Here is a 15711-nt window from a genome sequence, read left to right as displayed (position 1 = left end):
GAAGGACATGAGGGGCAGCCAGACTCATCCCATTCTTTGGGGTATGTTCGCACTATTTCAGGGACCATTTCACCACCTTCAAGAGTCTGACATTAAAAATGCAAAACAGGGGGCGCCTGGGTGGCTCAGTCGGTTGGGTGTCCGACTCCAGCTCAGGTCGTGATCTCACGGCTCGTGACTCGAGCCCCGGTCTGTGCTGACAGCTCAGAGCCTGGAGCCTGCTTCAGATTCTGTGTCTCCTCTCTCTCTGACCCTCCCCCGTTCATGCTCTGTCTCAAAAATAAACATTAAAAAAAAATTTTTATTTTTGATATATATAGAGAGAGCACACAAGCAGCGGAGGGGCAGAGAGAAAGAGAGAGACAGTTGCAAGCACGCTCCAGGGTCTGAGCTGTCAGCAGAGCCTGATGAGGGGCTTGAACGCACAAACCGTGAGACTGTGGCCTGAGCCAAAGTCAGATACTTAATGGACTGAGCCACCCAGGTGTCCCACAACAGAGGACTCTTAAATCAGCTTGGATCAGTCCTCTTATTCTCAGGAAGCCTTACCAACGCTGAGACTCTATAATGGGAGATGCTAGAGAAATAACACGTAATAGATGATTAGCGCTTTCCCTTCTAAACAAAGAAAATGTGCTCTTCTCAAAGAACTGTGAAATCTAAAAAGCAGAAACATAGCTGCGAGGCAGAATGCTCCCCAAATTCTGTTGTAGAAGCCATGAATTGGAAAAGGCCAAGCAGGGATGCTGTACACTGCTTTTCCTCTGGACAAAGGAAAAACATCCTCAGAAATCATGCTTCTTCCTGGGACATGTCAGTATGGTGTTTGAGAGCTATGTTTTCAGTCATTCTTTCACTAGTTGCCATCATCTCACTAGAGAACTGAGAATAGAAGACTCATAGCCTAACCTTGTGTACAGCTGGGAGGATATGTGATAAAAGGCAAGCCTTTTTTTTTTTTTTTTTTTTTTTACAGCAAATGAATGTACTCCACCACATTTACACTCTCCTTAGTAGTCTCATTAGCAAGTGAAGCTCTTACTCCAAATAGGTTGCTAATATTTGAAACATCTTATGACTTGAATTTATAACTGCTTCTTCCCCCTTCGCCAAATGAGAAAGTTGCACTATTTAAAAATCACACCTAAAATACTTACTCAGCAAACCTACTGCACTTAAGTGGGTAGGACTCAGATCTGAATGAGTATTGACTGTTTCCAAATACCAAATTCCCTCAAAGAGATGATTTGCTGCCACTGAGTAAACTTAAAAAGATTCATCGAAAGCTCAGAAGGCCACCCAAAGGTGGAGGCCTATACATGTTTTGAGCACAGGACAGTCCCCAGAAAATGGTGAAACCTCATAACGTTACAGGTAAACTTTTAATGTAAAATAACAGGGGCACCTAGCTGGCTCAGTTGGAAGGGCCTGCTACTCTTGATCTTGGGGTTGTAAGTTCAAGCTCTATGTTGGGTGTAGAGCTTACTTAAAAATAAAATCATAAAAAAAAGAGAATAAAGTAACAGCCTTGACAGTTATTTGAAAGGTTTTCCCAAAAAAAATTTATTTTCATAAATTAACACACATAACAGTGGGAATTTAGAGTCACAAACTACCAAACAGAAAAAGAACTGCAGGGGCATCATGTATGCCAATGTTACCAAAAATGTACAAATTTCACTGAACTATATTGACCATGATAATATATAAACACTTCAGGCAGCTATTTACTGGCCCAGACCAGCCCAAGGAGATGCTGAGGCCTCTCACCAAGAATTCAAATCCAACTCAGCACCAGGGAGGGGCTCGTGAAGACACACAATGAATAAGCATCAAATCTGAGAATATGCTGTGCTAGATGGTGGGCTATATGGGGACCCTTACTTTATAATCAAATTAGCGTCTGCTGCTCAATTTGTGGCTAGATGATATCAAACTTTGATTTTTGTAAAATTAACTCTTCCTCTGCAGCCAGCTTTTTGTATCAAGAAGTGCAGTTGTGGTAAGGAGCCCTTCTTTTGCATCAATCCAGGAAAGGCTACTCCCTACCTCTGGCCAATTATCTAGACTTTGGATACAGCCACCCAACAATGTGGTGCTTAAGAGGTCCTTTCCATGATACCAGGGGAAAAGCTTCCAAAACAAAACAAAAACAAAACAAGGGAATTAAAAGAAAGCACCAACTGCATACTTCTCCCTCAGGTAATGGGAGAAAAGCATCACTGACTAAAAGTTGGTCTTTCACGGATCTCCATGTACGTGGTATTAGGAGATGGAATCCCAGCCTGGGGACCAAGTGCCGACTGTGCTTTCCATCAGGCTGCACCAGAGCCTTGGTGCTGCCGCCCTATGCTGCACACCCTATGCTGCTCTTGGTCTGGTGGGCAGGGAGTGAGCCCTGCTGGGGGAGGGATCGTGCCCAGATGGTAGGATCTGGAATTTACCTCAGGTTGGCTCTGGCACCCGCACAAAAGACCCTTTCAGGCAAAACTGTGACAAAATGTCATGATTTTCACAGCTCTTAAAGGAGCGCTGAGTTTTGGGATTCACAGCATGAGTTTCTAAGCTCTTCAGGCTCCACGTAAGGCAAATGCTACATGTCTTTCCACTGTACCTCCCTCAGCTGTAGCTCTTAGAGTAAGGTCAGTAAGAAAAAGTGGACATAATCTGTTTTAATAGGTGTGATGAGGTACATTTAAACTAATGAAGAAATGAAACTGGAAAGGTGACCAAAAGAGGAGAAAGGGGGCAGGAAGCAGATGGGGGCAAATATAGCTATAACTGAAAGATGGAAAAAAAAAAAAACATAGTTGAAATTTCAGTGAAAAGCTGATAGGCAGAACCCTGATTGGACCTGAGATTTCTCCTCTCTTTCCCATATTAAAAGCACTAAGCCTCTGGAGTTGAATTATAGTTGAGTAAATCATAGTTAACTGTAACTTCCCACCATTTGGGGTGGGAAGTCCCCATACTCAGAAACTACCAACCCCCACCCCAGAAAGAGACCTCCTGTAGCTCTGGGCAACTGGTGTGCCAGCAGCCGACTAACGCCCCCACCCCCACCCCCACCCCCAATCGTGGGCAGGTTCCACAGGCTCCGAGGACCACAGATCTAGCCTTGCAGCTGGCCAGGCCAATGGTGAAAACAGATGCAAAGACAGGTGTGGCTGAGCACAACTAGAACTTGATGTATCGGTTTTAGGCAAGCAATTTCAAGTTTGCAATGGTGGCCCCTTTTTAACTTTGGAGCAGGGGAAGGCCCCGAGCCAGAGGGCAGGCCAAGAATTTCAACGATAGGCAGAGATGCCTCAGAGCTGCTTCTCTTCCACATTGCCAGGACAAGGAGGGAGCCCAAGCCTCCACTTACTCCATGCCTCCAATGTTCCAAATCATTCTTCCTGGCTCTTGCAAATACCGTGCCTATGTATAAGGGCAAACTTGAAATTATATCTCTGTAATGGTGGTGATGCCACAGCTGTGCCCGTTCAACTTCAGTCTGCTGGATGACATGGGTTGTTGCCGCATTGCTGACTCGTCTACACCAGCAACGGACCTGGCAAACAGGGCTCTGCTGAGTTGCTGGGAGTTTGCAAGCTGTCCAGCAGCACTCCCTAAAAATGTTTGTCAGAGGGTAAAATGGAATACTAATCCCCACTCCCTTAGGCAAAAAGACAGAGAAAAGCATTTAGTGTCTAAGGACCCTGTCCCAGGATGGGAGAGGTACTGAGGTGAAACACAGGTTGTGTCTATACAGTCTGGGCAAAGCAGATGTAGAACAGCGGAATCTGGTTCACATTCCAATTCAGTGTGGAAATGCGGCTCTCTTCAATGCTATTTGGCCATGGCCTTAGAAGCCTCTATGGGTTACCAGATGTGTATTTCACTTACTAAATGCTATGTCTGAGGCAGTGGGCCTAGAAGACAGATGTGGCACTTTTATTTTCTTGCTCATGTCAGTTCTTCTGCTCCAGTGTGGCACAGACTATCAACCTGCAAAGGAAAGGCACATAGAGACCCCCTGCCCCCACCCCATCTTCCCACCCACTCACAAATGGGGAGACAAAGGAACCCTAGGAGACACACCAGGACGGCACCACACACTCTTCTCTAACAGACTGACTTTGAAAATATCTCTGGAGCTCTGACAGTCTCCTTGGGTGGCTGCTTCCTAGCAGTGGCTCCTAGGAGCATGGGAAGAGGTGACCAGTGTCCTGAGGCTGGGTGTAGCATCCCACTCACCAGCCAAGGAATGTTAATTCTCTGAACTTTTGTAATGAAAGCAAGAGAGAAAGAAAGATAAAACACAGGGGATGGTGGGGGGGGGGGGGGGAAGCAGGGCAAGGGCACATAGGAGTTAAGTGGAAAACGAATGACACCTCTGGGCCTGGCCGACCCACACAGCATCCTTCTGCCCACAGACTCAAGCAGGCACAGATGAAGGAACTGCCAACTCTGGCACTCTGCAAAATTTCCAGTAGGTTTGACATAGGAGCCCAGAGTACGATGGTGTTCTCAGAGAGGGCTGGCCGTGGAATTTCATGATCCCCCTGCAAGGATGCATCACTGGGTCTGAACCACGTGCCATCTCACTCCCCACTCTTGGAGCAAGTTGCTCTGACAGCTGCAAACACTCTGGGTCGGCCTTTTATCACCACCTGAGCTGCCGTACCCAACTTTGTTATAGACTACCACTTCAGATAAAACCCATTAAGACCACACCCAACCTTCACATTTTTTTAAATGATTGGGAGGAAAACTTGCTCTTACTTCTATCATTAAAATAAACACATCTACTTAGTGGGCAAGAATGAGAACACAGATGAAAAAGTACTCCTTCTAATGAGTTACACTGGAAGGTGGAAATGGGGAAGGGACTGCTTGAAACACATAATGGGAAAATGTCTCACCATTGTCCCATACCATGCACTGATACACTGGGTCAAATGCCTGTCATATATTCTGAAGACAATGTCTTTCTCCTTGATGTCTTAAAATTTTGTTTTAAAATCACATTTAAAGGCTCCAAACATGCAGCAATAATACAAAAAAAAAAAAAAAAAAAAAAAAAAGAAAGAAAGAAAGAAAAGAAAAGAAAAGAAAGAAATAAAAACAAATGAAAATAACACCACAACATTAAAAAGTGCAACTTACTTTGAATGGGGCCTGGACGGGCTCCTCTGGCACTAGTGACCCATAGTCACAGAGGGGAGAAAATGATGGGGAAAAGCCACACACACACCCACACAACCACACCCACACACACGCACACCCACACCCACACACACGATTCTGGGCAGACAGACTCAAAAGGATTAGGAAACACAACAGCTCATCTTTCCTCAACTACTGAAATGAGCTGGTGAGACCACAAAGAACAGGACGCCAGGTCCCCCTCCCTAGGCCACGTCTCTAAATAATCTTGGTCTAGCACCACCGTAAACAACGCAGAAGTTTCACACGGACGTGCAAATGCTATGAGTCCTTGGAATTCTAGTGTTACTGAAGGTATGCTGAGTCCTCCTCCTGTGGATGGCGAGTGTGAGGAGGAGGGGACCAGATGGTTTTCAGGACCATTTCCAGGAGAAAGGGAACTTTCCTGAGGTTCAATGCTCAGCAGGAGAAGTAGAGGACCCTCCTTCACCGTTTCCTAAAAAGGTTGCACCTTAAAATAGGTAAAATCCACGGACTGCATTTTGAGTAGTTTGGGCGGTAGGGCAAAATTAGGCAACTTCTTCCAAGGAGCCTGGAAAATCTAAAATTGAGACCCCTAAACCAAACTGCTTCTCAACAACCAGATGATCGCTCCTGCTCCTCCTCTTCCTTGGCAAAAAAGGTCTCCAATTCCATTAGTTTCTGTATCAACAGAGCATCCAGCTCTCGACTCTGCAGAGCTGCCTTCTGGGCCCTGGTAAAGCTGCCTGCCACCTTGACTTTACCACGAGCTCTCCTCTTTCGTGGGACTGTAAAATCCTGAAATTCTAGAACTCGTTTTCTCTTCTGTTGGCTGATTGAGATTAGCGTACCATTTCGTTCCTTAGGTTCCTCAAAGATGGTCTCCAAACACCTAAGGGTGGAGCACAAAAAAAGAATCACCAATACAATGACTCACGTGGCCCATCTCCTGGGTCACCAACCCTTCTGGTCAACTGGGGCTAAAACAACTAATGACTACTTACTTGACTGCTTTCTCTGGCCAGTATCTTTTTATGTACGAAGAAAAATATGTATTTATGGATATGTAATATATGAACACCCAGTGAAAAAACTGACACTGAGCAAAAGGGTAAGGAATAAAGACCAGACCCTGTAGGTAACACCAGCCACTTTTTTATGTATTCACAAAGTCATTCAATCAGAGACATGCATAAATAAGCATATATTACCAGAGATCAGCCCTTTTGTGTAAAGGGACAGGTAGGAAACATTTTTAAATTAATGAGCACATAGGACTCGATTATATTTTTTGTTTTTAAACAACCCTTTAAGAATATAGAAACCTTTTTTTTTTTTCTCACAGACGGTAACAAAAAAAGAAAGGAAATGGGCCACTCGTTGAATGTGGCCTATAGTCTGCTAACCCACAGCATATATCCTCCACTTTGGTTTTCTTCTTGTGTTCAAATGGTAGCAAACCACATACACTGCCCTATACACTGTGCCTCTCTGATCTGTCAATAACTTTTAAGATTATTCTAATTCAGTAAACAGGTATCTGATTCATTCCTTTTAATGGCTACAGTGTATTCCATTATAAGGCTGAATCATAATTCAATTTTAAGTTGTTTCCAATCGTTTCCTATTATTTAGCAATGCTGCAATGAATAACCTCGTACAAAGGTCTTAGAGCAAATGTTCACTTTACAGGATAAAATCCTAGAACTCTCCTGCTACAACCTGGACACAACAGGAATTTAATAAATGTTCCCTGACTTGAACTGAATTCACACTCAAAGGTAGCCATGTGAAACACTGTCTGTGTTTGGATTTGTAATCATATCTGAAGATCAATGATTACTAGTCCTGAAAAGGACAGCCAGTTTTTTGCTAAAAACACAAGTACAAACTGAAAGGAAGTGGTGTTTTCTGTACCTACCTAACTCATCACACATTTCTGTCCCATCCTACCACCAACCCCAGTTCAAGCACTGGGAACTAAAAATACCAATTCTAGTTATTTCCAATAACTTCCTTTCTAAAGTGAATGGATTGGAGATTTGCATCGATCATTTCAGAAGCCCTCCCAGTCTATTCACTCCTACTCATGTACCCACCTGTTTGCAGGAGGAGACTTATAATTCTTGTTGGTATATATTTCTTCTAAACTAAACTCCTTTTTCTTTAATCTGAAAAGAGAATAAAATAAATTCTTCATGTTCTCTTAAGAGAAATAAAATTGGCTTCCCAACTTGATGGGTCATTTTCTTACAGGCCCTCTGGATTGAGATTGATCGATTTTTTTTTTTTTTTTAATGTTTATTTTTCAGAGACAGCAAGACAGTGCGAGCATGCACAAGCAGGAGAGGTGCAGAAAGAGAGGCAGACAGAGGATCCCAGGTAGGCTCTGCACTGACAGCAGAAAGCCTTACATGGGGCTAGAACCCACAAACCACAAGATCGTAACTTGAGCCGAAGCTGGACCTTTAACTGATTGAGCCACCCAGGTGCCCCTGCAATGAATTTTGGATGTGTCTCACATGCACAACATGTACCAGATTTTCTTTTCTAGGCTGCCAATCTTCAGCTTTATGAAATTTAGTCCATTTATACTTACTGGCAATGATATAGCTGTATTTGTATCTACTATTCATATTTTATAGCTTCTTTTACCTTTTCAATATTTCTTTTCTTCTCCTTAACTGACTGCTGTTCACTTCTCTTTTATCCCCCTTTCCTGGCTTGGAAATTATACACTTCTCTTTCAGTGGTTGGCAAGAATTTTAAGAAGTTTTCTTAACTTGGAAACTGGAGTGCATCAATCTTTTTACCCTTCTCCCAAACACCAGTCCCTGGAACTTTTAATTCCAATCAATACCATCTCAATTTATACATTACTAGTGTTCTATTTTGTCTCCTTTTTTATTTTGTCATTTGAAGAAACCAGATTGTCTGACCTGTGGCTTCCCCAGTCTATATTATGATTACACCCATGAAATATTATTTAACCCGTTCCTCTAAACCAAACATATGGAAAATATTACAGGTATTTCCTATAGATTGACAATTAGATATAAGAGGCATAATCAGATTTAGGTGTTTTGATAGGAAGATTTTTATTTTCTTCTTCTTCTTCTTGTTTAATGTTTACTTATTTTTGAGAGAGAGAGACAGAGCATGGGCAGGGGAGGGGCAGAGAAAGAGGGAGACACAATCTAAAACAAGCTCCAGGCTCTGAGCTATCAGCACAGAGCCTGATGTGGGGCCCTAACCCATGAACTATGAGATCATGACCTGAGCCAAAGTTGGATGCTTAATTGACTGAGCCACCCAGGCACCCCGATAGGAAGATTTTTAGATGGTGGTGTATACTTTCATCCCGAGGGAAAGGATACCTGTTGTTGATCTTTTTAAAATATTACTAGCCACTGAAGAACACTGACTGTATTTATTACTTCTTTAGGGCCATACTTAATGATAGTCTAGCACTCCTTCTCAATTCATTTGGTAGAATTCTTCTGTCTAAATTGAAACTTCATGTTCATCCATTACTTAGTAACCCTGTAGTACACTTTGCACAGGAAAAACAGCTCATGCTTGGTTCTTTCCCTTTATTTACTGATTTCCAAACAATTACTTGGTTCTCTAATCTCATCAAAATATGGCCAATGGATTGTTTTAAAAGTGTCATTATAGGGGCGCCTGGGTGGTTCAGTCGGTTAAGCATCCAACTTCAGCCCAGGTCATGATCTCACAGTCCGTGAGTTCGAGCCCCGTGTTGGGCTCTGTGCTGAAAGCTCAGAGCCTGGAGCCTGCTTCAGATTCTGTGTCTCCCTCTCTCTCTGCCCCTCCCCTGCTCATGCTCTTTGTCTCAAAAATAAATAAAAACATTAAAAAATTTTTTTTTAAAAGTGTCATTATAAACTATTCCATTTAAACATATTTCTTATGCTCCAATCTGTTGCAGTTATTATTCTTTTTGATGCTCTGTTTCATCTGTGGCCAGTGGGAGTTCCAAATTGGTTTCTGAGTCTCTTTGACATGACTTTAGTAGTCTTTGAGAACTTCATCACTTTCTGGTAGGACAAGATATTCTACACTCATCTTGTACATTTCCTGCTGTAGATCTTTGATCAGTCCTCAAAGAGTTTTGGTTGACATACCATAAAACTTACCCTTTTATTTACTCATTTGTTTATGAGTATACTCAATTCATTTATTATTCATCGTTGCTACGATGTGGAAGATAATAGCTTCAACCCTCAGGTCACCACACTTATATCAGTAGAAACTTACTGTGATAACTTTTATATTAACCATTACTAGTGTTAACTTATCACCACAGAGTTTCTGTATTTTAAACCTGTTTCATTCAGATAAGAAAAGCAGAGTCTGAAGAGCATGTTAATTAACTTTTTGGCGTCATGTTTTAGTTTCTTTATGAGAATCTTAACTGAGATTCGGTTTGGTTCAATTCCAATTCAGCAAAGAACATGCTTGTGGAAAATATACATAAATAATAATATGTATACAAAGTTTCATAGTGACTTAGCACTGGCGTTCCAAAAGAGGACAACTACTTTGCTTCTGAGCAGTAGCAACTGCTACATTAAAGATGTTGGATGGGCAGTCCGAGAGTGAAAGATGAGCCTCCCAGTCATTCTGACTTGCAAATCAGGGTAGTATGTATCCACATTGTTTCTGGACTGAGGTGAAGGTCTGTGAGCAGAGCTCAGATTCTGGAATTTCTGGCCTCTCAACAAACTGGCTTCTTCAGCAAGACTACATTCACTGGAATGGCACAGTCTGCCTCAAAAGTACAGACACTTTCCGTGGAAGCCCATCTTGCCCAGGGTGGTTTTGGAGAAAGTCTACATTTGAGTGTCTTCCATCTGCTGGGTCTTCTCTCCCTCATCACTTGATCTGTTTTTACGATTTCCATCATAAGGAAGGCAGTTTCAGAGCTAACATCAAAAACTCTTTGCATAAGGTGTGGTCTTGAGCCAGAGATATGCTGATATATACCCTAAGCAGAATATAGCAACAATTTTTGAAGGTATCTGTTTTCTGGCCTAGAAAATGACCAGAAGACACTTAATACCTAAGATGACCAACTGCTTCTTGAGTAACAATGGCTTTTATACTCTCAGGTAGAGAGAACAAATCTATAAATATGGCCAAAGAGAAAACATCAGGCATTTGGGGGTGGGTTCAAATTCTGATTTTGAGCAACCATCTCTCTCATTTACAAATGTTTATAGAAGTCATGGCTGCAGAAGTGGTCTATATAAAATAGAAGTCTTAGGGAATTTCTATTCCCCTGAAACCTCCACTATTTTACACAAATGACAGCACTCCATAGACAATTTTGGCTCTAGCATAACATTATCTTAAGATACTGATTATACAAATATATAAAGCAGTGCATCTTGTTTTGTGTGTGTTGTGTGTGTTTTTTAATTTCAGAGAAAGAGAGAGCATGTGCGAGCAGGAAAGAATCTTAAGCAGGATCCACACTCAGTGCAGAGCCCAACACAGGGCTCAATCCCACAACCCTAGGATCATGACTTGAGCCGAAATCAAGAGTCTGCCTGGGACTTTCTCTCCCTCTCTCTCTGCTCCTCATCCTCTTGTGCATTCTCACTCTCTCAGAATAAATAAATAAGCATTAAAAAAAACAAAAACAAAAACAATGAAATTTCCTGTGGGCGGGGTGGCTGGCTAGCTTAGTCAGTGGAGCATGCAACTCTTGATCTCAGGGCTGAGTTCGAGCCCCACGTTGAAGTTGGAGTTTACATAAAAAAACAAAATTCCTATGGTTTCATCAAGTATTCTTACACTCTGATTTGTTTCTACTTAAATTTGATTCATTGGGGATTTTTTCTGGTGAAAGGTCTAAGGTACAGATCCAACTTTATTACTCTTAAAATGGCTACCCAGTTGCCCCAATAGCACTTTACTGAACAGTCAGTCCATCTTTTTACCACTAATTTGAGGGGACACCTTTGTCACATTCTATATTTCTCTATGTAGTCATGTCTACTTCTGGACTTTCTATTTTGTTTTACCAATTTGTATGTTTCTGCTGTGGCATCACACTTCTATTTACTTAGTTATAATATACATATATATATATATATATATATATTTTTTTTTTTTAATGTTTATTTATTTTTGAGAGAGAGAGACAAACAGACACAGAGTCTTAAGCAGGCTCCAGGCTCTGAGCTGTCAGTGCAGGGCTCAGTGTGGGATCCGAACCCACGAACCATGTGACTATGACCTGAGCTGGAGTCAGAAGCTTAACCAACTGAGCCACACAGGCATCCGAGTTTACAATATGTTTTAACGTCTCTTAGGATTAACACCTCTCTCATTTCACTCCTTTTCTGAATTTTCCTGGCTATTCTTGCTTATTTATTTTTCCATGTTAACTCTGACTGTGTGAAACATAAACCTTTCCATTTATTCAAATCTCTTCAGCTCTTGGTCGAGTGAATATATTCAAAGTTTTGTTTACTGGCATGCGCCAGTTATAACTTCTTAGCTCAAAATGTACCCTCCAGAACCTGCTCTGTGAAAATGGAATCCTGGACTCTTGAAGCATTTCTTCTTTACAGTAAGTATGATGTTAAAAGCTCCGGCAAAAGAAGGCATTGGGGGAATGTGCCTAAGAGGAAAGGAGCTTCTTTTCCTGGTTCTGGTGAACTGTCCCCCCCCATCACTGGTGTATGTTTTGTTGGCGTGCCAGGAGGGGGTCATTTGGAGGGGGCTCTGCCCTAGCTGTGTGGCCAGAGTACGTAGTCCCTCAGTGCTCTGGCAACCCTAGCCTGGTGATCATGCCACATGCTTCCTGACACATGTGGGGCACTCCGGGCCATAAGCTTATACCCCAACTTCCTGAGGGCTGTTTCCTGTGGCCCTCCTGAAGGAAACACCACATGCTCCAGGCATTACATCCACAGAGGCACCCCTAGTCCCTTTGCATGCCTGCCTGCCTCAGTTCATCTGCACCCTAGAAGTTGTTTGCTATTTCCTGCTTGCCTAGATCTGGCCTTAGCAACCCAGCCATCCAATGGGCTGCACCCATACCCTCACGAACAAAGTGAAAATGCCAACATAGAGGAGGTGGCCTCCTTCCAAGTTTGTCCTACCTTGAGTACTTTCCCTCAGTCTTAGGGTGCCCTTCAGAATACTCTGTACATCTTTACGGTTACTCTATTCTATTAAAGTTCCCTTATTTGGGGATCCTGGTTGGCTCAACTGGTTAAGTGTCTGACTCTTGGTTTCAGCTTAGGTCATGATCTCATGGTTTGTGGGTTTGAGCTCCGCATCAGGCTCCACGCTGGCAATGCAGAGTGTACTTGGGATTCTCTCTCTCTCCTTCTCTCTCTGCCCTTCCCTCCCCTCAAAATAAATAAACAAACTTAAAAAAAAATTAGTAAGGGGCGCCTGAGTGGCTCAATTGGTTAAGTGTCTAACCAGCTCAGGTCATGATCTCACAGTTAGTGAGTTTGAGACCCACACTGGGTTCTCTGCTGTCAGCACAGAGCTCACTTGGGATCCTCTGTCTCCCCTCTCTCTGCTTCTCCCCTGCTTGTTCTCTCTCTCTCTCTCTCTGAGAATAAAGAAACATTTAAAAAAAAGTTTTAAAAAATTATTACAAAAAAAAGCTATTTAAAATACTATGTAGTTTGCAGGGGGACTTGGGTGGCTCAATTGGTTGAGCATCCAACTCTTCATTTCGGCTCAGGTCATGATCCCAGGGTTGTGGGACTGAATCCCATGTCAGGCTCTGTGCTGAGTGTGGAGCCTGCTTGATTAAGATTCTCTCTCTTTCTCCCTCTGCCCCTCTCCCTTGCTCAAGCTAAGATAAAATTGACAAATAAAATAAAATACCGTGTAGTTTGTCTCCTGATTGGACCCTCCCTGACTGACACATGAACTCCCCAGAGCTAAATAAGGTTGCTACTAAATACCCTAGACCAGTGGTATTCACACTAGGGTACCAAGACATGCCAGAGTACATGAAATCCCACTTTTAGGGGAATCAATCTCCCAATCTTTAATTTCCTAGAAGTCATATGTTTGAACATTCATGCAGATTTCTCCATTTCCACAAATTCTTGGGAGAGATGTTGTTATTATTTTAAAAGTAGGCTTCACACCCGGCACGGAGCCCAAAGCAGGGCTTGAACTCACGACCCTGAGATTAAGACCTGAACTGAAACCAAGAGTCGGATGCCTAATCAACTGAACCACCCAGGTGCCCCTTGCACAAATTCTTTCAGAACAGCACCTATACACCCTGAACTCTGCTTTGGTATATGAAACAAATAACTAATCTTGCTAAGCTCGCTTAGTAAGTAATGAAATTACTGTAAACCTGTATTGGACTTGTCTTTCCCCATTTGGTATAGTTCCCATCACATACAAGAGAGGAGTGGCCTCAGAAATAGGATACTTTGGGTGGTGTCAGAATATTCAGATTTCAAATATGTTGTGGAATGGGTTTGTCAGAGTGACTTTGCCTCATTTATCTCCCGATTATCATCAAACAATGCCTCCTGGCCCTACTTATGAAAGAGAGCTTCAAATATCAATACAGCCTGCTTATGTATTTAATTGCACCCTATGTTTTTTCCAAACTATTCTCAATTCTCATTGACAGTCTGTTATCACTTAGAAAGAAAAGTTCCACTCAACAGCCAATCCTTTCCTTCCTTTTTATTTTTTTTTAAATTTAAAAAAATTTTTTTTTTTCAACGTTTATTTATTTTTGGGACAGAGAGAGACAGAGCATGAACGAGGGAGGGGCAGAGAGAGAGGGAGACACAGAATCAGAAACAGGCTCCAGGCTCTGAGCCATCAGCCCAGAGCCCGACGCGGGGCTCGAACTCACGGACTGTGAGATCGTGACCTGGCTGAAGTTGGACGCTTAACCGACTGCGCCACCCAGGCGCCCCTCCTTCCTTTTTAAAACATATAACTGAAGGGTGCCAGGGTGGCTCAGCTGGTTAAGCGTCGACTTAGGCTCAGGTCATGACCTCGCCCCATGTAGGGCTCTGTGCTGACAGCTCGGAGCCTGAAGTCTGCTTTGGATTCGTGTCTCCCTCTCTCTCTGCCCCTCCCCCACTTGAAAAAATTTAAAAAACAACACACATATAACTGAAATGTTTACTAGGACTATCAAAAATTTGAAGATGAAGTGTGTAAAACCCACAGATGAAAAATTTTAAGTAATTTCACTCAGTTAAGGGATAAACTTTTAACAAATTATATAAAGAAATATTTAATCCAATTATTTAATCCTTACATTATTTCATCTTATAAAATGTTATAACTTCTACTGTTAACAGCAAAAATTATGATACTGCCATGTCAGTTGGTTTCATAATACACTATTCTCCTACATTAAACACTGAAGCAATCCTAAGATTTACATAAATAATAGCTTTATTTCTGATTTTTTATGACTCTTAATTATTCCAGAAGTCCAATAACAGAGTTTGTTTCATGTATGCATACACATTTACCGAAGCAACATCATGCTTTCTACCATATTCCTCACTTTGTAATTTATTATTCTAGCTACACATTAGTTTGTTACAAATTCAGGATGAGAAATAGCATTATCATGTTGTTTTAATAATGAATTATTAAAATGAATAAATTGGGGCGCCTGGGTGGCGCAGTCGGTTAAGCGTCCGACTTCAGCCAGGTCACGATCTCGCGGTCCGTGAGTTCGAGCCCCGCGTCAGGCTCTGGGCTGATGGCTCGGAGCCTGGAGCCTGTTTCCGATTCTGTGTCTCCCTCTCTCTCTGCCCCTCCCCCGTTCATGCTCTGTGTCTCTCTCTGTCCCAAAAGTGAATAAACGTTGAAAAAAAAAAAAAAAAAAAAAAAGAATAAATTAATTATATTTGTTGCATATGATTTTATTTTATTTTTATTTTTATTTAAAAAAAAATTTTTTTTTTCAACGTTTATTTATTTTTGGGACAGAGAGAGACAGAGCATGAACGGGGGAGGGGCAGAGAGAGAGGGAGACACAGAATCGGAAACAGGCTCCAGGCTCTGAGCCATCAGCCCAGGGCCTGACGCGGGGCTCGAACTCACGGACCGCGAGATCGTGACCTGGCTGAAGTCGGACGCTTAACCGACTGCGCCACCCAGGCGCCCCTGTTGCATATGATTTTAATTTTAACTTATGGCTTTCACAAATCTACCTTACAATAAGTTATAAGGATGTGTTCCATATAATAAGGAGTAAGATGTGTTCCATAGTTTATTTCTCAATGATTTATATGGTTTTCTTAAAGGTGCAGATCAACACATTTACCTGAGTTGGAAAACAAAAGTTAGGAAGAATAATTTGGCAGATGGGCTTGAGTAACAAAAACTGCTTTTGCCAATTAAGTTAATATGTCAAGGGGTAGGGGGATGTGGAAAATGGGTGAAGGGGAGTGGGAGATACAGGCCTCCAGTTATGGAATAAGTCACAAGGATAAAAGGTAGAGCGCAGGGAATACAGTAATGGCATTATAATAGTACTGTACT

General features: G+C 42.2%; 1 protein-coding gene across 9 annotated transcripts in view; it reads right to left on the bottom strand.

The window, feature by feature from the left end:
- Positions 1-1535: 1535 nt before the first annotated feature.
- The window catches only part of PRR14L (proline rich 14 like), a 59741-nt gene continuing 45565 nt past the window's right edge, over positions 1536-15711 (bottom strand). For 8 of the 9 annotated variants that reach the window (XM_025933499.2, XM_086682012.1, XM_086682015.1 and 5 more), the window contains 2 exons: positions 7272-7343; positions 1536-6064 (listed from right to left, as the gene is read on the bottom strand). In XM_025933499.2, the coding sequence (XP_025789284.1) occupies positions 5785-6064; positions 7272-7343 (352 nt within the window). In that variant the 3' untranslated portion in view covers positions 1536-5784. The remainder of the gene's footprint in view (positions 6065-7271; positions 7344-15711) is intronic. The other variant, XR_015242349.1, reaches the window with a different exon arrangement.

The sequence above is a fragment of the Puma concolor genome, chromosome D3 (genome assembly GCF_028749965.1).
Source record: "Puma concolor isolate L17-30 chromosome D3, mPumCon1.1.hap2, whole genome shotgun sequence".
Taxonomy (NCBI): domain Eukaryota; kingdom Metazoa; phylum Chordata; class Mammalia; order Carnivora; family Felidae; genus Puma; species Puma concolor.
This window is presented reverse-complemented; position numbering and strand designations above follow the sequence as displayed.